The 24963-nt window shown below is 33.9% G+C and overlaps 1 protein-coding gene and 1 pseudogene across 2 annotated transcripts; one reads left to right on the forward strand and one right to left on the reverse strand.

The window, feature by feature from the left end:
• The first annotated feature begins 959 nt into the window (after positions 1–959).
• LOC120087764 (vesicle transport protein SFT2B) lies at positions 960–15249 on the forward strand. 2 transcript variants are annotated; one of them, XM_039044654.1, is made up of 7 exons: positions 960–1089; positions 1179–1359; positions 3225–3278; positions 6103–6176; positions 10463–10580; positions 10709–10767; positions 14696–15249. In XM_039044654.1, the coding sequence occupies exons 2-7, from the start codon at positions 1204–1206 to the stop codon at positions 14772–14774; spliced, it is 540 nt and encodes a 179-aa protein (XP_038900582.1). In that variant the 5' UTR covers positions 960–1089; positions 1179–1203; the 3' UTR covers positions 14775–15249. The 2 variants fall into 2 exon arrangements, with proteins under 2 accessions (XP_038900582.1, XP_038900581.1); XM_039044653.1 differs by having other exon boundaries at positions 972–1092.
• Positions 3285–5888, reverse strand: LOC120087765 (annotated as a pseudogene).
• Positions 15250–24963: the final 9714 nt, after the last annotated feature.

Here is a 24963-nt window from a genome sequence, read left to right on the forward strand (position 1 = left end):
CTTTTTTATAGATCATTTTTATACTAGGATAACTAAAACTCTCCCAACCTTGCTACGTTTATGACATATGTAATTTTTTATTCAATAAGTTAATTTATTTTGATTGAATAATATGTTCTCCAAATTGATGCACCTAATATTGTTATTTGATATAAAAGTAATTTATAGTCATTAATATAATTCCCTCCCACATATAAGGGCAAAAAAGGTAAAACGTCACATTTTCTTTTTATTTCTCATGATATCCAAATAATAAATTTAAATTTAAATTATTTCAAATCAATTAAGTTCCAAACGCACATAATAATTTGAAATAATTTTCTGCCTTTAAAATTTTGTTATTTGAAATCATTCTGATCAAAATCTTAACAATAAATAAAGCATAAGAGATCCAAAAAGTATATTTTAAAAACTTAATAAATAATGAACCTATAGACTAAAACACAGGAACTAAAATTAATAATTGTTCTAACATAGTATGATTAGCATCCCAAATATTAAGGTCAGTTTGATAACAATTTGGTTTTGTTTTTTAAAATTAAGTTTATTTCATTCTCATTTCTTACCAGGACTTGCATTTTTATTAAGTACGTTGAATTCTTAACTAAATTTATAAGGTAAAGATAACCTTTTGAAAGCAAGCTACTATACGTAACAAAGGAAGAAATTTTAGGGGCCGTTTGGGGGTCCAACATGAGATGGTATATTCTCATATTTGGAGACCCATTATCCTATCTCACCGAGTATTTCGTATCTAATCGTCATTTTCCGTGTATCGTATATTATCTCAGTACTTGAATATACTTGATAGTTCATATTCGATCATAACTCTCCACATCCTGTATCATCTCAACCCAAATAGTCCCTTAAAAGTTGAAATAATTTCTATTGACTTATTATTATTTAAAAAAAAAACAAAATACCAAATTAATTATAATAACTCATTCGATCCACCTCCCAAACACTTTAACATTCACGACAGAGTTGGACATATAGTAAAGGAGCCCACACCTCAAAATCTGTGAACGACCGCGTTGGACCCCGACGGCGACGGGTGGAACGGGCTGCTGGTGAATTTGGTGATTGCTGGTGGCAAGTTTTTGCTTCAATCAGCTCAACTATCCATTTCGTACATTCCTTTGCGTTAGATCTCTCTCAATTTCCCCTCTTCTTCCCAGAATTTGAACCGGCGGCAGCTGTGTCATGGAGAAGATGAATCAGGCGTTTGAGAAAATGAAAATGTTAGTAGGAGTTGAGGTGGACGACGAACGCCAAGCTTCTACTGCTACCATTGATGACGGTAACTCTTCCTGGTTTATGGATGATTTCAATCGCAATTGCACGCTGTCCACAAAACAGGTTTTCCCCCCTGCTTTTTAGGTTCGAATTTCGATTCTCTCCTTGCTGAATTTAGTGCAGGAAAGCAACATTTTGATCTTTTTGTTTGTCGTTATTTGTATTATATGTAAACCCGGTATGGCAATTTTGAAATATAATTCGCATTACTGACTTTGATTTATGAAATATTGGTCTAACTCCACGAAGAATGTAACTGGATTTCTCTCATAATTTTGTTCGAATCAATTAAATGCCATGAGGAAGTAAATCTTTGTACATGCTTGACTAAAACTGAATACTCATCGCGGAAGAAGTAAAACTTCAGTTATGTAAAGTCTCTTGCAAATAACAACTTTGTATTACTACCGGCAGTGTTTGGAAAACAGTTATTGGCATGTCACCTTGTCCATCTGACCTAAATGAGATCCTATTCTCCATCTTCATTGTATAAGAGCTCCTATCCTCTGTATTGATTGCCATCCTCTCGAAAAAAGATTGGGAGACTCTCTGGTTATAGATCAATAGAACATTCCTTTGGAGTCTTTGGCTTAGAAGATGCAAGAAAACCTTAAACAACAATGGGAAGCCTTTTTATATTTTTCCTTTTCTTGAATCGCGACTGCTTTATCATGGTGTAAATGTTAGTTCCTTTAACAATAAATGATATGTTGGCCGGTTGGAAGAATTTCTTGTGATCACCATTGGGTAGGACGTAGGGGTTTGGCTTACCTCTTATTTTGCAGTTTTTCATTCTTTCAATGCAGATTTGTTCCTATAAAAGACGTGGACAATTTTGCATTATTGTATACGATATCAAGTCTCACAGATGAGGGATAGCTTTCTATAATCAGAAAGAAAAGATGGAAAAATGTTATTCATGTACTTAATACTTATAAGTATGTGGCCATACACCTTTAAAAATCTGTGGGATAGTTGAATTAGAGTGCGGCGAGAAAAGTGATTGATACCATTAGAAAATTCATTCTGCGACCTAACAGATTCTAAAATATCTCCAACAAAAGAGAATCCACTGAACTAGAGGGAAGGGCAGCCAACTTTGAACTGTCTTTGGAGGCTCTTTCATTTTGTGATTGCCTTTTTTTTTTTCTTTTTTTCTTTTTTTGTTTTTCAATGATCTTCAAGTACTTTCAGTTTTTCTTATTGAAGGCTAATTTTAAAGCCAAAAAAGAAACGACTATTACCATTATTTATTATTGTTTAAATGAAAAAGCATACTTTTTTAGATAAAATGATGAAAGTATTCATTATCCTGACAGAATCAATTTTATTTATTTATTATATATATATATATATATTTTTTTTTATTTCGCTCTAACTTTTTTCTTGTAAGTTAGAGCAAGTCTAATAAATCAGTCCTTTTGTTTTCCATTAAGAAATGTATTATTTTTCACTATTATTTTCTGTATCCACAAGTTTGAACATGTATATATTGTATGTATCTATTTCCGAAGAATGTAGAAGATCTAATACTCTTTTAAGCATCTAACAACCGTTGGGTGTCTACTGTTTGTTAACATCGTCAGGTTACTGAATCCTCTATTGAAGCATTCATCCGCAAAATGTTTTGAAGGATCCATCTAGTAAAACACACCTGAACTTTTCTTATATTTTTTTGTTTGGTCGATGTGGAGTTATGAGTTGAGTATTTTTTCTTTTTGGGAATGGTTGGTTAGTTAAATTCCCCCATGGCTGGATGAAGGGAAAGAACTTTGGACTGATTGATCCACAATCTGACTTTCTAAGCATATGCCAATTTATGCCCTTTCCAATTATCTTTCTGTATCCTCTGTTGTGTTTTTAATATTGTTCATCTATTGGAAATTGTATCCTACTGATCTATCCCTCTCCCTCTCTCAATTTAACAGCGATTTTATGGTTTTGCCATATGCTTTGTTGCTGGTGTAACATGTACGTTGATGGTAAGTATCCTTGAAACTAATATTGATCTCACCTTTCTGTTTTTTAAGTCTTTCCAAATTTACACATACTATACCTCGCAAGTGTAATGTTGACTTCGTAATAGAAGGTGATCTTTTCATTTGTAATGCAACACTAAGTGTAAGTCCGAGATGGTATTATCTACCTTTGTTAATTTGTTGCTATCTGCTAATTTGTTTTATCATTTCAGTAGAAATAAATGGAGGTTGTCTTTGTGTATCTAAGTTGCATGTAGCATAGAATTACAAATAGTAATGAAAATGGTTGGAATGCATATTCCATCATTCCAAGTATTGTGAACACAGTCTATCTGAGCGAACAAATACCAGTACGTATTAAAAAAAAAAAAAAGAAGCTAAAATAAAACTAGAGTCCTACTACAAAATGCTCTCCAAAATTTAATCATTTAACAAATTGCAATGAAAATACTCGTTCCAAGGTTTGCAGTTTAGATGATACCGATCTTGTTTGCTACATTTAAGGCATCATAATCTGGAGTTAACCTAATGTTTGCCTTCTTCGTTCCATCGGGCCTGATTAAGGTGTTCACTTTCTTGGTCTGAATATCATACATCTTCTTGACAGCATCTTTAATACTTTTCTTGTTGGCACAAATTTCAACAATAAAGGCAAGGGTGTTATTATCCTCAATCTTCTTCATTGCAGATTCTGTGGTCAGTGGGTAATTCAAATTTGATACTGGTCCAACTTGTTCCTTGGAGGTACACTGATCCTAGGATACTTGGGATTCCTATCCTTCTTCAGTGTCTTTGGCCTATGGAATCTGCTGATGTTCTAATCTTCTTAGCCTTCTTGAAACTTTGCCCAGACTTAACTGCTTGGCAGCCTTCAAGGCTGGAGCCTTGGGATCAGCCTTTTTGCTACTGTCGGCTTTAGGTGCCATTGTTGAATATCCTAGACCAGAAAAACTTACCTGCGAAGAGAGGGATGGCAAGATGGAAAGTGAATTAGGGTTTCTAAAACGGAGCTATTAGATATGACCTTCAATCAGAATCACAAATAGAGGTTGTGTATTTATAGAACAACTCACTGGTCCATGTCTCTTACCATCATAAAGATTTTGAAGATTGGTCATTGTTGGATATGAAAAAGTATGAGCCGAAGAGAGCTACTAAAGGTTCCTCAATTGGCTTAATTCAAAAAGGAAGAAATATTAAAAAGGATTTTTGACAGAGAACTACATATAGTGGTTAAGAAAACATTTATGGGTTTCATCCACACTTGGAGAACCCTTCAAAGTCACGGATGCTTCTTTCATATATAACATCCAAGCTATATCACTTTATTTGACCACACGATTTTTGCTTTTTCTTCAGACCTATTGCTGCAAGGGAATTTCAGAACAAATGATTGAACTTTGTTGAGGTTACCCCAATTTAATCTGAACTTCATGAGAACGACATTCTGCAATCTGTTTGAACCTGCTTTCTGTGTTTAATGGGGAAGAAACCATTGATCACTGATTCACTTGCTGCTCCATTGCCCTTTTGTGCTCAATGATTGGTCCTTTATTTTAGAAGAGTTTGGTCTCCATTTGTCTCCCCTAAAAGGTTGATGATTGGCTGCTTGAGGTCTTGTTAGGGAGTCATTTTTCTGTTAGGAGTCCCTTCACCTGCACTTATAAATCCTAACAAAGTACACAATTTCGAGAAATACAGAGCAAGGACCTCTGTATGTTATTTATGTATATTAGCAGAAAATATCATGACTACAAGAAGAAAACTAGAACAAGTTCAAAAGAAGATAAAGATAACAACCAACACATTCAAGAGGGCTGGAAATCCTCTCCCCCAAGCCTTAGGTCGCTCACAATTCTCATACCTCTCTCTTTCCCCAAAATCCCTTCATAAACATCTCGTACCTGTGCTCTCCTCTTCTTTCTAACAGACTCCACTCCCCACTAATGACTTGTTCCACCTGAATTTCCATTATTGCCCATTCTCTTACAAGTGTGTATAATTGGAGGCCTCGCAAGTTCTATAGGGCTGTGCCATTAAAGCTGTTTTATGGTAGACTTGGAAGGAGCAAAATCTTAGAATCCTTGAAGATTGTAGAAGTTTGAAGGGTTCTTTTGTCCATGGTATACAGCAGCTTCTTTGGTAGAGTTCAAGTCACAAAGATTTTTTATGTACTTATAGCCTTTGCCTTGATTATTATAATTTATAAGACTTTTTTGTCTTAGCTCTTTCTGCTTTGGGTCAGGGGTTCTCTCTACTCCTTGCTCTTTAATTTGTCATCCTTTTGTCGATATGGATATACATATTCTGTTTCATATTGAAAAAAATATTGTTTGAAGAACTGCAGTGGATGAAGATATGTTATGTTCTAATACTGTTGGACAAGATTTTTCTCTGAATGTCCTTTTACTGTTAGACAAAATCTGGGATTGTTTAGCAATCCAACTGCAGATATATCATGTCATCTGCATGTATATTTTTCTGCATAGAAGGTTTTCATACTCCATCCACACAATTATAAATTGGCTTGTATTGATATGCTTATACAATACCACTCAATCCTTTTTACCTTTGAACATTTGATGTATCTTTCATTGATAATGAAAAGTTTGTTTCTAGGTTAAAAAAAAATGGTCACACAAATGTAGAAGCTAGGAATTCTATTCCTCGTCTAGTTTTCAGGTCAAGGAAAAGTTTCTTTAAGTTGATATATTCAACATTTACTTCTTTGAATTCTAAAGTTTGATATATTCAACACTTACTCTGGACGGAATTGATTATCTTCTTGTAAGCACTGATATGCATCTTGTTTATTTGCATGCTACAGTCTATGCTTGTTTTCTTCAATCCAATCAAATTTGGAATAGCTTTCACATTGGGAAACATGCTATCACTTGGAAGGTTTGTGTTTATATGTTGTTCTACGTTCTGATTAATACTTATTGAGGGGCTTTTTTTATAAGCTTCACTTAGCTTATTGCAGGTATACTATCTTCCGTTTTGGTGACTGGTCTTTGCTCTTGATCGAAAGTTGTCTCTAATCTTAAAAATATTGTTCGGTATTGCAGTCAGCTAAATATGTGTTAAATCCTATTCATCTGGTTGATATGCTTAGTTGGCCTGGTTAGTTTTCACAGTCCCTGTTTTGGTGTTTGGTTGGGTGGATGGTAAGTGGTAATAGGTTTTGACTGCTGGTTCATGTAATTGGTGAGTACAGTACTCCCAGGAACGTTCATGGAACTTTTATGCTTGAACTTTGAAAATCTAGGAGAGGTGAACCAAATTTGGTGTGAGCAATAAATATAGGAATCAATTTGAATGCTGGGAATCACAATTTGAACTAGCTCAAATAAAAATCGACCAAATCCATACAAAAGATATTTTGTACGATATCTGTTCATAGAAGATTGGAAAACTCTCTGACTTGCTATCGGCAAAACTTTCTTTTGAGCTATTTGGTGTGAAAAGAATGGGTAGATTAGATTTTCTGTTGGATTTCTGGATATCCTTTATATCTTTGTGATATTAGATGTGCATTATTTGTTTGTTTATAATTTATTTTTAAGATTGTTTCGTTGTTGGTAGATGGTCTTTCTTCTATATAAAAAGACCTTGTATTTGCTCACAAATATAGAGAAGAAATATAATAACATTTCCATACCAAATTGGAGTTGGTATCATAGTGGGCCCTCTCTAAAACCCTAAAAGAGAGGGGGAAAAAAACCCTAGCCATCGCGGCTAGAATCAGAAGAACCTAGCTGCTGACTCTAAGTGGTGTAATCTACTTCCGGTCAAAATATTGTGTGGTCACAAGTGATTCAAGTTCAGGTGGCCATTCTTTGTGAGTCACAGACTATCAAAGGCTTTGAAGCTTCGTGGGCCTTCCTATTCGACAAGTTCTCCAGCGAGGTTGATGGTTATTTCCAGCAAAGACTGAGCGCCACCAACACCGTTGCTTGTTGTCGCTGGTTCAAATAAATCGGTTTAGTTCGGTTTGGTTCACTATTTACTTGGTTCAAGTTTGGTTTTTCAGCATTTGGTTCAACTTTCTTTCCTGTAACCTTTTATCTGTCAGAAAGCTTTGTCGAGATTCAAATTGTCATATCACCTTCATTATGCTTTTCTGCATCACAACTTGGGAGCGCTAGGATGTTTGATGGTCTCTATACTTCAATGAAGGTTCTTTTACTAATAAAAATGACTTAGGGTCTTAGTAATATCAATTATCTTTCTGTTCCTAAACAAATCATGCTTTGGCATCGTAGGTTAGGACATCCCAATTTTCTCTATTTTATACATTTGTTTCCAAATTTGTTAAAAAATGTGGATTGTTCATCTTTTCATTGTGGTAAATTTAGTTATGTAAACACTTCAATCGGTCTTCAACTTTTATTAGTGGCCGTCCTCGTGGAAGAATCTTGGCTTTTCGTGGGTTAAGAAGGGGATCCACTTTCTCCATTCCTTTTCCTAATTGTAAATGAGGTTTCTAGCGCTTTAATTGAAAAAGTTCATCTTAAAGGGGCTTATGATGGTTTAGAGTTGGAAAAGACAAGGTTCACGCCTCTCTTGTACTTTGAGCATTAGTCTTATTTTATTTTACTAGTGAAGAGTCTCGTTTCCATCTAAAAAAAAAAAAAGACAAGGTTCACGTTTTTCGCCTTCAATTTGCCGATGATACCTTACTTTTTTGTACAGATAATGACGATATGTTCAATTCACTAATCCAAACGGTGGAACTTTTTGAATGGTGCTGGGGTTTGAAAACTTTTTGAATGATACTTGGGTCTGCCTCTTGGAGGATATCCCAATTCAGAAACTTTCTGGTAGCCAAGGCCCGGTGTTAGAGAAAATTCAGAAATATGGCTTGCAGGTAGCAATATCAACTACTTGGTGAGAAGGAGCTTAGTTTCAAAGTCGAAGTTGGATGGAGGAGTTTTCCTTGGCGATTTAAAAGCCAGAAATATGGCTTTGTTAGCTAAATGGGGATGGTGTTTTGTGAATGAACCACATGCTTTTTAGAAGAAAGTCATTATCATCATTCATGGTTCTTTAGTTTTTGGTTGGAATTCTGCTTCAAGAACTAATTTGAGCTTTTGAAGCCCTTGGATGAATATCTCAAAGCTTTGCAAGCAATTTGATGCTCTTGTTCATTTCAAATTGGGAACTTCTTTTTTGAAACCTTCTTTCCCTCGGCTGGTTGCTGTTTGCTCATCTCCTAATGTGCCTATTTTGGATCATTGGGATGCTTTAATTGGTGCTTGGCATATTCCTTTTCGTCGACTCTTAAAGGATGAAGAAATACTCGATTTTTTCAATAATTTATTTCCTGAGTTTCAGCTGCTTCTATTGGGCAAAATGATGATTCTAAACTTTGGTCTCTTGAACCTTCAAGTATTTTATCGGTTAAATTTCTAACCAAACATTTTGTATCTTCTGCCAATGATTAAAGAGGAGTAGTCAACCCTTTGGAAGTCCAAAAGCTCAGAACGGATCATTATTTTGATATGGATTATGTTGAATGGCAACCCTAATACTTTAGAGGTGTTGCAAAAGAAGAATCCCAAGAAGTACTTAATGCCATCGGTTTGTTATGGCTCTTATGGGAGGGAGTTCTCTCTACCCCTTGTCCTTAAGTTGTCTTCCTTTTGATAATTTTCATGCAAATCTTCTTGTTTCTTAAAATTTAAAAAAAAAAAAAAAAGAAAAAAAGAAAAGAAAAGAAAAGAAAAAAAGAAGAAGAAAGATGTGAGAACACAATTCATAGGATCTGAAATGTGGTGTGATGAAAGAGGAGAGACATAAGGTGGTGAACTTGCAAATGAATTTGAAGATGGGTTTTGTGGGAACGAGGAAGGGAATCAAAGGAGTTGATGAAATTAGCTAGGGGTCTTTTCTAGAAATATTGCAAGTGATGAGGAAGATACAAACAATATAGGCATCAAAGTGTCAGCAGTGTGAGAGTAGGGTATGCAATGATAAAAAGAAAAAGATATTACTGTTTAGACTACAGGTATTTTAGCAGGCTGTAAATTGAAACGAACCCTCCGAGTTCCCTTTGTTCTTTTGGGGATAAAAACCGCTCTTTGATCAAGAGAAGTGAAAGAATATACAAGAGCTTAAAAGAAAAGAAAAATAAGGGCCCCAATGAGAGAGGCCTGCTGGCTGACGGTCATAAGGAGACTCTAAACCTAGCCACATCCCAAACTTTCTCACCCTATCTCTCTCTCTTTAAAAATTCTATAATTCCTCTTAATCTAAATCTCCCACAAAATTGTGAATAAGCTAGCCTGTCAAAAAAAATTTGCCTTTCTCGAAGGGAGAACTCTAGAGCGAAACCCTCAGTGTTGGATCCAGGTTTAAGTAGGTCTAGCTATAGCTAACTCTTCTTTACTTGATCTGTGGCTTAAATGGTTAGGTATTTTATATGTTCAAGATTGTAAGCTAGCATAAAAAAGTAAGCCAAAGTTTGTGGGGTAGGCCATTGGAATTCGACATGTGGGTCATACAACTCTTTAACCCATTTTTTTGTCCAAACTCGTTCGCCGACAGTTCCTTGAAGGTAAGGTAGTGTCTTCATATGGGTGGTTCAATAAGATGTGCAACGACTGCAGGAAAAAAAAAAAAAAAAAAAAAAAACTAATGGCAAAGGACCAAAGGTATGTGGGACCCTGTTCAAGATGGTTTGTGGAACTTTTCACAATAGGATATTCTCATTAATGGAATTATAGGGTCTAAATAAAAGATTTAATCTAACAGATTCAAAGGCTAAAACAGAAATTACAACTTGTAATAAACTACTGTTAATATCCTCCTAAAAAAAATGACCGGCTAGGACATTAGTTTGGAACATAAGTATGAAATATATCGAAAGTAAGAGCTTTAGTGAACATATTGACAAGCTGCTGAGAAGTATGAACATATTGAAGAAGCACATCTTTATGAACAACTTTCTCCCGAACAAAATGAAAATCCACCTCAGTGTGCTTCCATTAGGATTATGCTTAATTCGGTACACCCAATTGCTGTCTTTCCACTTGGTAAGGGGGTTAAAACCCAAGTTTCTTGTTTTACCAAAGCATTGTATTCCTCTCTCATTGCATCTGATCCAACCAAACTCTGACCTTGGATACTTTCGAAATTTTATTTTATTTTTTTGTTGTTGCTAAGTTTGATTGTTTTTGTGGCAGCACAGCATTTCTCATAGGCCCCAAAAGGCAAGTGACAATGATGCTTGATCCTGTTCGGATTTATGCAACAGCTATATACCTTGCTAGCATGATATTTGCCCTTTTTTGTGCTCTCTATGTAAGTTGTGCTGTGGTTCCCTTGAAATCTTATAGTAATAACCCATGACCCATGTATAGGGAATCCTCGTCTTCGTTGAGGCAAGTCATTGTTAATGTCTCATCTCCTTTCATATCATTACAATGCAGGTTCACAACAAGGTGTTGACACTTCTTGCACTCATTTTGGAATTTGGTGCCCTAATTTGGTTAGTATACGTAGTTTCTTCTCATATCTTACTATTTTATCTCACTCATTTTAACATCTATTAATTTCTCTTGAAAATCTAGAGCAGATGTCGTGTGTCTGTGCCTGTGCATGTTTCTTTAAATTTATTAAACTAAAATCGATTATCAGATTATTTTGTCCTCCTTATTTATTTGGGTTTTTTTTTTCTGTTTAATGACAATGCACATTCCTTTGAAGGAAATATTTAAGCACGTGAACTCAAATGAACCCTTCACTACTAGTGCCAGTTGTGGAAACATCAGTTAAATTTGGCTCTGCCACTGTCAAGTTCCTCTGTAGGAATCATTTCTAACTCACTATAAGAACCTCTTCACTGGGGGTTTAAATGCCAAGTTAGGGTTATTAAAAAAAAATAGCAAATATGTGAGGTATTTTGGAACTTCTTTCAAAAATAGAGTTGTTTTGTTGTCTTATTGAGTTGCGTCCCTGGTAATAACGCACTTTCTTTCTTTTTTTTTGGTCATTCTTTTATTTTATTTTCGTTTTGTTTTACCGGGGAGCTTGCCGATATCTCTTCTTCCCCGTTTTGATCTTCTCCTTCGCTGCCTTTTTCTGTCTTTTGTTTAGTCTCCTTCTCCCGTCTCTCTTATTCTTATTATTTGTTTTCGGACAAAATGCACTTTTAGTCTTTAAGATTTGAGGTTAGTGTCTATTTGGTCCCTGAATTTTCAAAATGAACACTTTAGCCCCTAAGATTTGAAAAATACTTCTAAATGGTCTCTGAGTTAATTTGACCATTAGCTGACTGATAGAAAAGTGACATGACATGTTAAGTAGACAAATTTTTAGTGAGGTGGCATTTTTTACCGATTTATATTTATTTTTTTAATTAGGTAATTCTTTTATCTTTTTTCTCTCTCTCTTTTCCTTTCTCTCTCCCAGTATTCCTCCTTTAAATCTATCTCTTCAATAACACACTTAGAGAACTGAAGGTTGTAAAACACCCAACACTCAACGAAGGTAGAAAAACAATCCATTTGTTGAAAAAAACCATTTCTTTATGAAAAAGAAGAGAAACACGGTTGGGTATGAGTTGTTGAATTATACCAATTTGTAGTAAAATTATAATAGACTGAATTCAGAGCAAGCCAAATATGGAAAAAAGGGGGTAAAATGCACTTTTGGTCTCCGAGGTTTGAAGTTGATGTTTATTTAGTCTTTAAGGGGGCGTTTGAGGCAACGACTGTCCTGAGACTATAATAACCACCTTTTGTAGTCCTCAATTAGCTACAGTCAACACTATTTCAAAACTCCAATTTGCTATAGTATTTAGTATTTGCTATAGTTTTACTATTTTACATTCATCGTTTTTTTTTTCCTTTACAACAGTATTTACTATTTCCTTCTCAAATTAAAATAGTTTACACCTCAAATACATAATATTATAACCACACTAAAATAATCTACACCCCAAACACAAACTATTATAATCCAACTATAGTAATCAAGGACTATAATAACCAACTTCTTGCCCGAAACGCCCCCTAAGGTTTCAAAAGAGATACTTTAATCCCTTAAGTTTGCAAAATGATTCTAAAAGTCCCTGATGTAACTTTAACCTAATGAAATTGTGACTAGACTGTTAAGAGGGCTGACATGTTAGTTCTTGTGTGATTATTTGGCAAATAAATTGAAATACTAATTTTAGAATCATACTCATCAAGTTAAAATTAAAATGGCTAAACATATTCAAAAGCTCTCCCCACTCCAACGTGCCCTACCTACCCTAGCCGTCAAGTACTTCTGCCTATGGTCAACTCGATTGCTTGCCACAGTCCTGTTCCCCATTACAAACTTGCCGGCCATTGCAGACTTCATTGGCGGTCGAAATTTCTAATAAACGAAACATAAAAAAGAAATGAAAAAAAACTCCACGGTTGTTCCATTACCATACAAAAAAGAACTTATCCCCAGGTTGAAATGGTGTGGTATATTGATCTTTTAAGGGTCAGTAGCCGTCCAGTGACACATATTATCTCTTCCACGATTAAATTCAACCAGCCAATGTGGACCATTTTATTATATCAGTCTCAAGGAATGGATTGTAATTGATCCTGAAAAGTTATTAGCACATATAAGATCTGGTGATGAACCTAATTTGTAAGCTCGAAATTCTTTTATGAAGGTGCCTGGGTAGAAGTGCTTGACGGCTAGGGTAGGGAACATTGGGAGGAGAAGACTTTGAATATTTCTAAACCATTTTTATTTTTATGTAAATGAGTTTAATTTTAAAATTTGTTTGCCAAATAATTGGATGAACTTGACATGTCAACTAATCCAACTCAACGTATAACAGTCCAGTCACAATTCCATTAGGTAAAAGTTAATTTAGGGACTAACTATTTAGAATCATTTTGCAAACTTGAGGGACTAAAATGTTTCTTTTGAAACCTTAGGGACCAAATACCTATCAGCTTTAGATTTGGAGGACCAAAAGTGAATTTTGCCAAAAAAAAAAAAAAAAAGCCATCTAACTTGCAAACTCAAAGAAAATGAAGAACCCATAACTTTTCCCTCACAAACTAATATTCATTGATTGTGGCCACGTATAGAATAGTGGAAAAAAATCTTTCAATTTCCATGACCCTTTTATTTGTCCAAACAAAGAAAAAAGGAACCCAAAACCCAACTTGATGCCCTTAGCCCTCACTGCCTCTTTGTCGTTGTAGTCTGCTATGTGACACGGCTGCAAAATCAGACTACTATATAGGTGAAGAGTTAGGTTTCGAAGGTGGGATGGAGGATGGTGACGGAAAGGAAACGGGAGAGGGAAAAGGAAAAAGAAAAGTTACCTAATTCAAATAATAATAATAATAATTTGGTAAAAGTTGCCATCTCATTTACATTTGTCTACTCAACATGCCACGTTACTTTTCTGTTAGTCAACTAATGGTCAAATTAACTCATGAACCATTTAGAATTATTTTCCAAACCTCAGGTGCTAAAATGCTCATTTTGAAACTTTAAGGACCAAATAGACACTAACCTCAAACCTTAGGGACAAGAGTGTATTTTGCTTTATTATTTTTTATCTCCTTCCTCTACCTCTTCTTTCTTTTTTGTTGGTTTATTTATTTATTTATTTTGTTATTTTTTTAATCTCCTTCTTCTGCCTTTTTTGTTTTTTTAGGCTAATTACAAAAACCACTCCTGAAGTAGGGTAGTAGTTTCAATTAAACCCTCAAACTTTCAATTGTAAATTAGACCCCTAAACTTCTACCAGTGTTAAAATTGGACCCTCAAGGTTATAATATTTGTAGAAATTAGACTCGTAAATGATAAAATTGAACCCTCAAACTTATACAAATGCTACAATTTATACAATTATGTAAGTTTGAAGGTCTAATTTGATCCAATTTTAACACTTAGATTTGAGGACTAAATTTTTAAATTTGGAAGTTATAATTGATTGCATCTACTGCCTTTTTTAAAAAAAAAAAAAAAAAAAAAACTCTACTTTTGCAAATAGTTTCTGAATATCCCACACATTTGCTAATTCTTTCTTCTTTTTTTTTTTAACAACTCCAATTTAGCATTTAAACCCTTCACTGGGTCTGGGTTCTTGTTTTGTTGATTGATTGTAATTTCAAATGAAATGTCTTGAGCTAATTTCTGGTGATCAAGTCCAATTTGTTGGTTCAAAGAGAACAAAATGTGGTGGCTTGTAATTGCAATAGTTATGAATTTTCAGTTGATATTGTTGTCAAATATCAAAACTAAAATGTTATTGCTACAAGGATCAGTTCTGTATGTTCACGGAGCTCTCCCACTTTCAAACATGAAAGACAGAAGAGCTGATTTACGTCAGAGAAAAAAGGATGGATAGGAGAATATTGTATAAGAATGGTGCTTTACTGATTCACGTTTTCCTCTCTTTTCTTTGATAGGTATAGCTTGAGCTATGTACCTTTTGCAAGGTCGATGGTTTCAAAGGTTATGGTAGCTTGTTTGGATACTGAGTTCTAGGGAATGCTCTGAAATCAGCATTGGTTCTTGTGGCGCGGCGTTGGCTCTCGACATTGCCACATGCACAACAAGGTGGCATCATCGAACTATGTTGTATAATGTGTGTTTTTAGGCCATGTTTATGTCTGCTTAGGCATCTCTTACTCTCTCGCTCAAACTAATATCTTCTAATGTGAGTGAGTACAGCGTGTGCTTTAAACAGTATTCTAAGCCTTGGCGATAATATATTCTCACTTGTGTCATTCTTGAAGGGATTGAGTAGAAGTAGGCTGCCTAACATGTGGAATGAGTTCATAAAATAACACCTGACATTGGTGGAATGACCTCTTTTGATGTAATGTAACTTTTATTTCTTTGACGAAAGTTTGGAGTTTCTTTGTACGAAAAAGGAAAAAAAAACGCACTCGGTTGGTCTGGCCTTTTTGTTTGAATGCACTTATGAACAAATGATATTCAGTTTTTGTTGATAGGCAAACATTTTCACTTTTCTATGAGTCCGGCGTAGATTGGAGGTGAATCGACATTTTTCTTATATGATATTTTTCTTATATGATGAAAAAAAAATTATGAAATATAAAAAATAAACAACAAAATGGTACTAACGTGAACATAATATGGATAATAAATATTTCATATAAATAAACATTTGAATTTATTTTAAATAGTGTAAAATGTTTATTTATTAATTTAAATAATTTTTTTGAATATTTTGTTATATTTGTTTTAGAATATCCATTGATATTGTCATTTTTATTCACATTTGCATAAAATTGATTTTTCAATATTTTTGTTGACGTAGACATTTTAAACCTTTATCGTGATAGCTCAATTTTTAAAATTTGTGGCTTAACATACCTTTATTTCTTGTCTTTTTGACACTTTTTCGATACTCTCTTAAATCTCTCATCTCATTCCTCAAGGTCTAAAATCTCATAATATATTTCTCATTCTTTCTCTCTTCCTAACTATCATAATTTTAAATAAACAAGGGACCTTAATTTCTAATCATACCCAAATATAAACTATAAGAAAATTCAACATCTAATAAGGCAAGCTTTTTTCAGTTATCTTTAACTAATTTAAAAACAATTCATATAAATACTCTTATTTTAATTTTCGTATTGGTATTTTAATTTTTTTTTCTCATTTGTCAAATTCTTATACTAAGTTTTGTAGCAACCAAACAAACCAAAAAACTTCAAGATAGAATATAAAATTAAGCCAACAAAGGAATATCATCTTTGATCACATAAAACTTCCTAAACTGGCCACAATATATGAGACTAATTTAAAATGTAAAAACAATGAACTTGGTAATGCACATGTTTTCTTTCTTTTCTCTTTACTCGTTGTCCTCGAAATTAAAACTTCGTAGCAAGTATAGAAGATTAGTATGTGAATGGATTTATTACTCCAAGAACTATCATGACGTATTTATAGGTGTAGTTGACCAAGGACCTTTCCTATAAGATTTCAGAGTTGCATTGAGATTATTATTTGACTCGCTAGGTTGAGTTGTGCGAGGAATGTGCCTTGCTTGGTATTTGGCTAAGGTCGGCTTCAACTTTGGCCAAGGACAACCACCTTCTTTTAGCTATATTTTGGGTCTAATGTTGGGTTGTATGTCATTAAACTCGTAGTTTGTAATATTAAACATGTTCTATTTGATATAAAAATGTTACTGAAGTTTATTCAACAAATATGTTATTGAATATGTAAATTGCACTTGTAAAAGCCTAAATCTAATAAACTAAGATCCATGGCTATTACATGAATACTTGAACTTTATGTGGAGACATAAAGATGGATCAAGTTCGAGTAAATAGCCAAAATGGTCTATAGTATACGAATAAGGTTTGGTACCTTATTTTGGTAATACTATAGGATGCGACCCACTTGTATTTAGTACAAACGATGTGATCCTGAATCATTCATGTGGAGACATATAAATGGGGGCGTCCTATGCAAAGAGTTGACCAAGAAACGAGTCACTCTTAATTTATAACGTTATTTACTGTTTAAGACTGACTATTTCAAAGAGATGACCTAGGTAACTTGACCTTAATCCTGAGCTAACTATGAACTCATGTTTCTCCGGGATTATCCTTAAATTTGCGTGGGTGAAGGTTAGCTCAATAGTATCGGCTCAATAAGTCTCCCATTTCAGGGGTAAGACCGGGTAGATAGCTGGGGACATAGGGTGCAAGATGAAATTTACTTCTACCTGTTTTTAGGGATAATGGAGAGGTCGTTCCCTTGAATGCTGACTTCGGGTCTTAAACAAGGGGGTTCCACCCTCTCATTAGCCTGCGAGGGAATCCATTTGGTGATTGGATCATCAACCAATCGTTCATTAGAGGATTAGTGGGACTTAAGAAGCTAAATGTAATCTCAAGGGTAAAACAACATTTGACCCAGCCATTATTACGAACAACCTATGAAGGGTTGACTTACTGATTATGGTTATATCGAGTGGATGGAATTATATCTACAGTGAGGGGAGTGCAACTGCTGGCTTTAGTGGTGACCCGGTAGTTAATAAATGTTGATTAGTTCGATTGAAATAGTTTCGCCAATTAATCTCAGATCGTTGGAGCCCATGATCTGTAGGTCCATCCCTACTATCTCACAAACAAATTAAACCTTGGAATAAAGTGATGAGTTTAATTTGAAATGTTCAAATTCGAATTAAGGGAATTAGTAATTATATGTGATATAATTACACGTTTATTATCAAATTAAACAAAATTTGAGAATTGGTTAATATTTAAATTCGATTTTAAATATTAAATTAGTGATTGTAAAATTGATGTTTAATTAATTTAATATTTGATATTAAATTAATAGAATTAATTAAGTTTTTTAATTAATTATTAATCTTATTTGAAAAATTAATTATTGAATTAATTTCTGTAAAAATCAATAAAATTTCAGATGAATTAAAGAATTAATTCTGAAATTTGGTATTAATTTTGAAAAGAAAATTAAAAATTAAAAAGAAAATTATTTTTATTTTGAAAAATCAAAATCTTGGATAAACCCACTAAGTGAGATTATCCAACTTGCTTAAACACCCATTTTTCACTCAAATCTTGAAGTAGAAGGTGTCTACATCATGTTATTTTGGAATTGCATGGTGAAGAGATAAAAGTTGAATACTTTAACTGAGTTAAAGGCATGCAAGACTAAAAAATTCAGAGTTTAGAAGTTGAATAAGAAGTGTTCTTCTTCCTTGAGTTGAAAAAAATTAGAAAGCGGCTTCTCCAAAATTCTCCCTAAATTCAGCTTGTTTTGATTCCCTCAAGACTCAAGTCAATCTAAGGTCCAAGAGAATAGTAGGGAAGATCAAATGGTGGTCTATACACGTTTGGATTGAAGATTGAAGCTAAATTTGAAGTTTGAAGTAGTTCTTCAAATGTAATTTTGAAACCCTCTTTTATTTGATGAACACGTTTCATTTAATGCTAAAATTGATAAATTAAAGTATTTAATGTTCCTGATTTCTTCTGCTGACTACTTGTTAACTCTTTCAATTGGTATCAGAGCATGATTTAAGCACTCAATTCGAGTTAATTTTAGCTTGGTTGTGTTTTTCATAGGATATATGAAAATGGTGGACTGATATGTTTTTTTTTCCAGTTCTGGCATTAAATTCTCTTTGATTAAGGGTTAATTGATGTAATTGACTCTTTGTTTATGGACCTTAATGTGTGTTTAAGAGTCTGTAAATTCGTTAGAGTCAGTAGAATTGCAATTAAGTTGTAATTGAAGAAAGGAAGAAGGGAGGTCAACAGCATAAATCTGTTTTTAAAGCTTCTGCCAGCTAGCACTGCGATGCTACCCCTAGAGAGTTGCAACGCTGCTCATATTTCAGCCCAGAAAATGAAGAACCAGCCTATGGCGTTACAATGCTGGGATGAAGCATCGCGACACTATTCATCCCAGCTCAGGAGATGTGTGCGTGACCCAACTGACGGTTCAAGTGAACCAATTTAGTTGGTTCGAGTTTGGGAGGTGTGGTTCAACCCTTTCTGGACGGTTTAATCTGTTTTGAGGCTTTGGAGTTCGATTTTGGTAGTTCGAGTCCAGTTCGGGGCGATTTGAGCGATCCAAAAGTTGTTTGAAGCCAGTTTTGATTATTATTATAACAATTTAGGTTGCTTGATTGCTTAAAATGCAAAAGCTGATCCATATCAGTGCGTGTTTAATTATTTATGCATTTTATGAATGTATGTTTTAATTAAATAAATTTTGTATATGCATATAGTATGTCATGTAGATTTAAAATCCCACCATAGAAAACATGTTGCATAGATTGAAGGTATGTTATAAAGAGTTATAATATATAGTATGCATGTTTAGGGTTTCAAGTTTTTAATATAAGGTGTGATATTAAATTCTGAAATTGGATGAAAAACATGTCTATAGTTTTATAAGTTGTTATAAAATTGGATTAGACATTTAAAATCCATAACAAAGATAAAACGCATGCTCACGTAGGTTAACAGATAATAATTTGTTTTAATAGATAAAATAAGTTGTTATCTTGTAAAATTATGGTTACAAACTCAACCGGTATATAATCTTGTCTAAGTCTGAAGGTATTTAAGTTGACGGTTTACAGAACACCTCCTACCTGAGGATTATAGCCGAATAATTGAGGTTGCTAACCCAATTTTATGAGCATGTGTGAGCGATATGAGGTTTTAAAACTAGTTTATCAGCTAGACATCGTAGGTTAAATCCAAATATATCGTTATACTTAGATAAACCATCTACAGTTAGGATTGCTTTTTAACCGGAATACACCTAAGTAAAAGAATATATCCAACTAATTATAACACTTTAGTAGGAGATTGATAATATATATGATATATTATTTTTAGCTCTCGCATCCCTAAGAGTTCACACCATGAAATCCATGCTCGGCTTCGTGTTGCTTTTACCGTGACTGCTTAATTCAGAAAATGTTTGCATGGGTCAATAACAAGGTGAATAAGAGAAGTAGTTCATAGTAAGTGGGTGTAAGAAATGTGTCATCATATCTACGGTCTTTTCCATTAGTTTGGATCGTGAGATTCTTATGTTGCGCCTACTGTTGTTCTCAGACGACATTAGCTAGTTGTTTTTTCACGGTTATCCCCTCGGAGGGTTGTAACATAGGATTCGGAATAGCTCAAAACTAAAAAATGAATAGGGTTTCTTGGTTCCATCTTGAACATTGTCTTCGAAGTCGGGAGCTTGTTCATACCGTTCTATGAAATTTGGAAATGGAGGGTCTCACTTACAAGAGTTCCTAAGAGTTAGTAAGTTTTTGACCAAAAATAGTAACTAAATAACTCCCCTCGGTAGTATCTATTCTTACTCACTCAAGTATCGTTTCAAATAAATAAAGAAATCTGAGTACTTTATCACTTTTGCTAAAATTGGATTTAAATGCAATTTTCTGATAGAATTTGTTTATGTTTCAGTATGTCAATCTTGATAATTCAACTCCTAGCTTCTGATAAGTTCAATGGTGAGGGTTATTCGAATTGGAAATCAAACATAAATAAGATACTAGTTGATGACCTAAAATTCGTTTAACGGAGGAATGTCCTCCGCTTCTCAGTTCAAATGTGAACTGAAATGTACGGGATGCCTATGACAGATGGGTTAGGGCTAGTGAAAAGGCTCAAGCCTATATTTTAGCAAGCATATTTGATGTGCTTACTAAAAAGCATGAAACCATGGTCACTGCTAAAGAGATCATGGAGTCCTTACAAGGGATGTTTGGACAGTCATCTTCATCAGTACGACACGATGCTATAAAATACATTTACAATTCCCGTATGAAGAAAGGGACCTCTGTTAGGGAACACGTCCTAGACATGATGGTCCACTTCAATATTGCATAAGCAAATGGTACTGTCATAGACGAGAAAAGTCAAGTCAGTGTGATCATGGAATCTCTTCCGAAGAGCTTCCTAACTTTTCGCACAAACATTGTGATGAATAAGATTGATTATAGTTTGAAAACTCTCTTAAATAAACTTCAAACTTATCAATCATTAATGAAAAATAAAAGTCAATAAGGGGAAACAAATGTTGTTTCCCAAAAGAAGTTTTAGAAAGGATCGACATCTAATGTGAAACCTTCTAAAAAGAAGTTTGTTTTTCAAAGGATAAAAATATCCAAATGAAGAAAAAGAGAGAAGGAAAAAAGAAAGCTCCTAATAAGAAGAGCAAGACTAAAGTTGCAAAAGGAAAATGTTTCCACTGCAACGTCGATGGGCATTGGAAACAAAATTGCCTAAAATATCATGCTGAAAAGAAGGCTGAAAAGGCAAACCAAGGTAAATCTGATTTACTTGTAATAGAAATATTTTTAGTGGAAAATTCTCATTTGACCTGGATACTGGATTCAGGCACCGCTAATCATATTTATACTTTCATTTAGGAAACTAGTTCCTGGAGACAGATGATGGAAAATGAGCTGACTTTCAAGGTAGGAACATGTGAAGTCATTTCAGCTGAAGCAGTGGAAGATATCAAGTTATTTTTTGGAGAATCTTACATTTTATTAGAAAATGTGTATTATATACCTAAGATGAAAAGGAACTTAATCTTTGTCTCTTGTTTATTAGAACATATGTAAAGTTACTTTTGATATAAATGAAGTGTTCATTAGTTCAAGAGGTGTTCAAATATAAAACTTGAAAATAACTTGTATATGTTAAAACTAACTGAGGCAAAAGCTATTTTAAATATAGAGATGTTTAAAACAGCTTAAACTCAAAATAAGATTCGGAAGATTTCTCCAAACGCCTATCTTTGGCACTTAAGACTTGGACACATTAACAGGATTGAGAGATTAGTAAAGAATGGACATCTAAATCAGTTAGAAGACAAATTTTTACCTCTATGTGAATCATGTCTTGAGGGAAAAATGATAAAAAGATCTTTTTCAGCAAAAGGTCTTAAAGCCAAAGAACCTCTAGAACTTATACATTCAAATCTTTATGGTCTAATAAATGTTAAAGCTCGAGGAGGATCTGAGTATTTCATCAATTTTATAGATGATTATTCAAGATATGGCTATATTTATCTAATGCATCATAAGTCTGAAACACTTGAAAAGTTCAAGGAATATAGGGCAGAGGTTGAGAACCAATTAGGTAAAAAGATTAAAACACTTCGATTAGATCGAGAAGGAGAGTACATGAATTTACAATCTCATAACTATCTAGTAAAACATGGAATTCAATCCCAACTTACTGCACCTGGTACACCACAACAAAATGGTGTAGCAAAAAGGAGAAATAGAACCCTGTTAGATATGGTTCATTCAATGATGAGTTATGCTTAGATACCTCAGTCCTTTTAGGGTTATACAGTGCAAATTACAGTGTATATTTTGAACATGGTTCCTTCAAAAAGTGTTTCAGAAACACCATATGAGTTGGGAAATGACGTAAAGGTAGTTTACATCACTTCAAAATCTGGAGATGCCCAGCACATGTGTTGGTGCAAAATCTTAAGAAACTGGAACGACGTTCAAAAGTATGCCTATTTATAGGATACCCCAAAGAAACAAAATGTGGTCTGTTTTATGATCCTCAAAAAGACAAAGTACTTGTATCAATAAATGCTACATTCTTAGAGGAAGACCACGTAAGAAATCACCAACCTCGCAGTAAACTGGTCTTAAATGAAATGTCCAGAGAATCTACAGATACGCCAATAAAAGTTGTTGATCAGCTAGTCCTTCAACAAAAGTTGTTGTTGAAACTAGTCCATCACATCCTTCTCATGTACTGAGAATGCCTCGACATAGTGGGAGGGTTGTTCAATAGCCTGATCGATACATGGGTTTAACAGAAACTCAAATCATCATGTCTGATGATGGCTTAGAGTATCCATTGACCTTTAAACAGACAATGAAAAATGTAGATGGAGATCAATGGATAAAAGGCCATGGACCTTGAAATGGAGTCAATGTACTTCAATTTTGTCTAGGAACTTGTAGATCAATCAGATAAAGTAAAACCTATTGGTTGTAACTGGATCTATAAGAGAAAACGAGACAAAACTAGTAATGTACAGACCTACAAAGCCAGACTTGTGGCAAAAGGTTTTACCCAAAGAGAGGGGGTAGATTATGAAGAAACCTTCTCTTCTATTGCCATGATTAAATCTATAAGAATACTTTTATCCTGTTGTTTTTTATGATTATGAAATACGGCAAGTGGATTTCAAAACAGTCTTTTTGAACGGTCATCTTCAAGAAAGTATTTATATGTCTCAACCAGAAAGGTTCATTGAACAGAGACAAGAGCAAAAAGTTTGCAAGCTTAATAGATCCATTTATGGATTAAAACAAGCATCTCAGTCCTGGAATATAAGATTTGACACTGTGATAAAATCTGAACAAAATATTGACGAACCTTGTGTATACAAGAAAATATTTAATAAAACTGTAACTTTTCTGATACTTTATGTTGATGATATCCTACTCATTGGGAATGAGGTGGGATTCTTTGTTGACGTAAAGAGATGGCTAGCATCGCAATTTCAAATGAAAGATTTAGGAGATGCATAGTATGTTCTTGGAATCCAAATAGTTCAGAATCGCAAGAACAGAATGCTAGCACTATCTCAAGCATCTTATATTGATAAAATATTGTCAAGATATAATGTGCAAGATTCTGAAAGAGGTTTGTTGTCTTTTAGACATGGAATTCATTTGTCTAAGAAACAATGTCCTAAGACATCTCAAGAAATTGAGAATATGAAAAGAATTTCTTATGCATCAGCAGTCGGGAGTTTAAGGTGGAGGAACCCCTATGAAGGGGACCTTAAGCAGAAGCGGGATCTTCCCAATTCCCATTCTTTTGAAAAAAAAAAACGTATTCTACAAAGAAGAAGAACGAGGTCATGCATTTAATAAAAATGATATAACCTTCCCAAAAAAAATTGAAAAAGAAAAAGAATTGGTTTCAAGAAACCCTTACCTCTTGAAAACCCTCTTTAACGTAAACGATTTCCAACCAAGGGCACAACCACGTATGAGACCTTAATATCCTCTGAATGGATCCAAGAGTGGTGGACTCTGACTAATTTTTGGAAGAGGGAAAGGGAGGAAGGATTTTCTAGGAGGAAAAGTTTTAGATTTCTGTAATTCTGTAATTCTCTTGCCTCCCCTTCTCTATGTTGCAAGAGGAAGATGAAGACCCCTTCATCCACAAACCACATATGTGGTGGAGAGAAAAAAAAGGGGCAGGGAGTTGTAACTCAACTCCCTGCCCTTAATTAATTTTAAAATTAAACAATATAATTATTTAATAATAAAATAATTAATAAATCATTTTAATTCATAATTAAAATTATAACAAATATATAATATCCAAATTATTATATATTCATATAATCATATGTTATATCATATACAACATATAACATATAGTTTAACATTGTATCATATACAATATATAACCTATAGTTTCTTTTCTCTCACTAATGACATTTAATATAAATCACATTTACATTAAATTTTAATTAATCTAATTCATATAATTAACATTTGAATCATATTTAAACATTTCATTCCTCTTATAAATACTTTATATTATAAGGTATCAAATATATTATAGTAATTATATCATATATAATTAAATAAATTTAATTATATCACATATAATTAATTCTCTCAATTAATTTGAACAATTCAAATTAATCCAAAAGTTGATCCTCATTAGATCTATTGAGCTACCGAGAGGACCTCATGGACTTGTAGCTTGAAACTCAAACAGTTCGTGAATCATTAACTAAATTCTTTAATTAAATTATTCACCATCCGTTAATTGTCTGGCATTCCAGTAATGATCGATAGCTACACTTTTCGCACTACAAATATATTCTGTGCCCATTGGATATAACCAATCCACGGTACAATGACCCTTTCACAAATTGCTCGTAAGTACAGCTGGACCAAAATTATCGTTTTGCCCCTATAGTTACATCTAACTCTTTAAGTACCACCGATTCCTCTAATGAACAATAAATCATAGTCCCACTATGATTAACCCCTCTCGGAAAAAGAGAGGGTGTGGCGCCACTTTGTTCAAGCCACGGAATCAGCTCTTAAGTGAGTAATTTATCTATTTTTTCCAACATTGGGAAATGAGTGAATTCCATCTTGTGTAGCTTG

Source organism: Benincasa hispida, chromosome 10 (assembly GCF_009727055.1).
Source record: "Benincasa hispida cultivar B227 chromosome 10, ASM972705v1, whole genome shotgun sequence".
NCBI lineage: Eukaryota > Viridiplantae > Streptophyta > Magnoliopsida > Cucurbitales > Cucurbitaceae > Benincasa > Benincasa hispida.

Excerpts from the sequence above, each read along its gene's own strand:
- LOC120087764 (XM_039044654.1), top strand. The coding sequence starts at position 1,204 with ATGGAGAAGATGAATCAGGCGTTTGAGAAAATGAAAATGTTAGTAGGA. Across the intron at positions 1,360-3,224 it reads GCACGCTGTCCACAAAACAG|CGATTTTATGGTTTTGCCAT; the intron begins GTTTTCCCCCCT and ends TCAATTTAACAG. Across the intron at positions 3,279-6,102 it reads GTGTAACATGTACGTTGATG|TCTATGCTTGTTTTCTTCAA; the intron begins GTAAGTATCCTT and ends TGCATGCTACAG.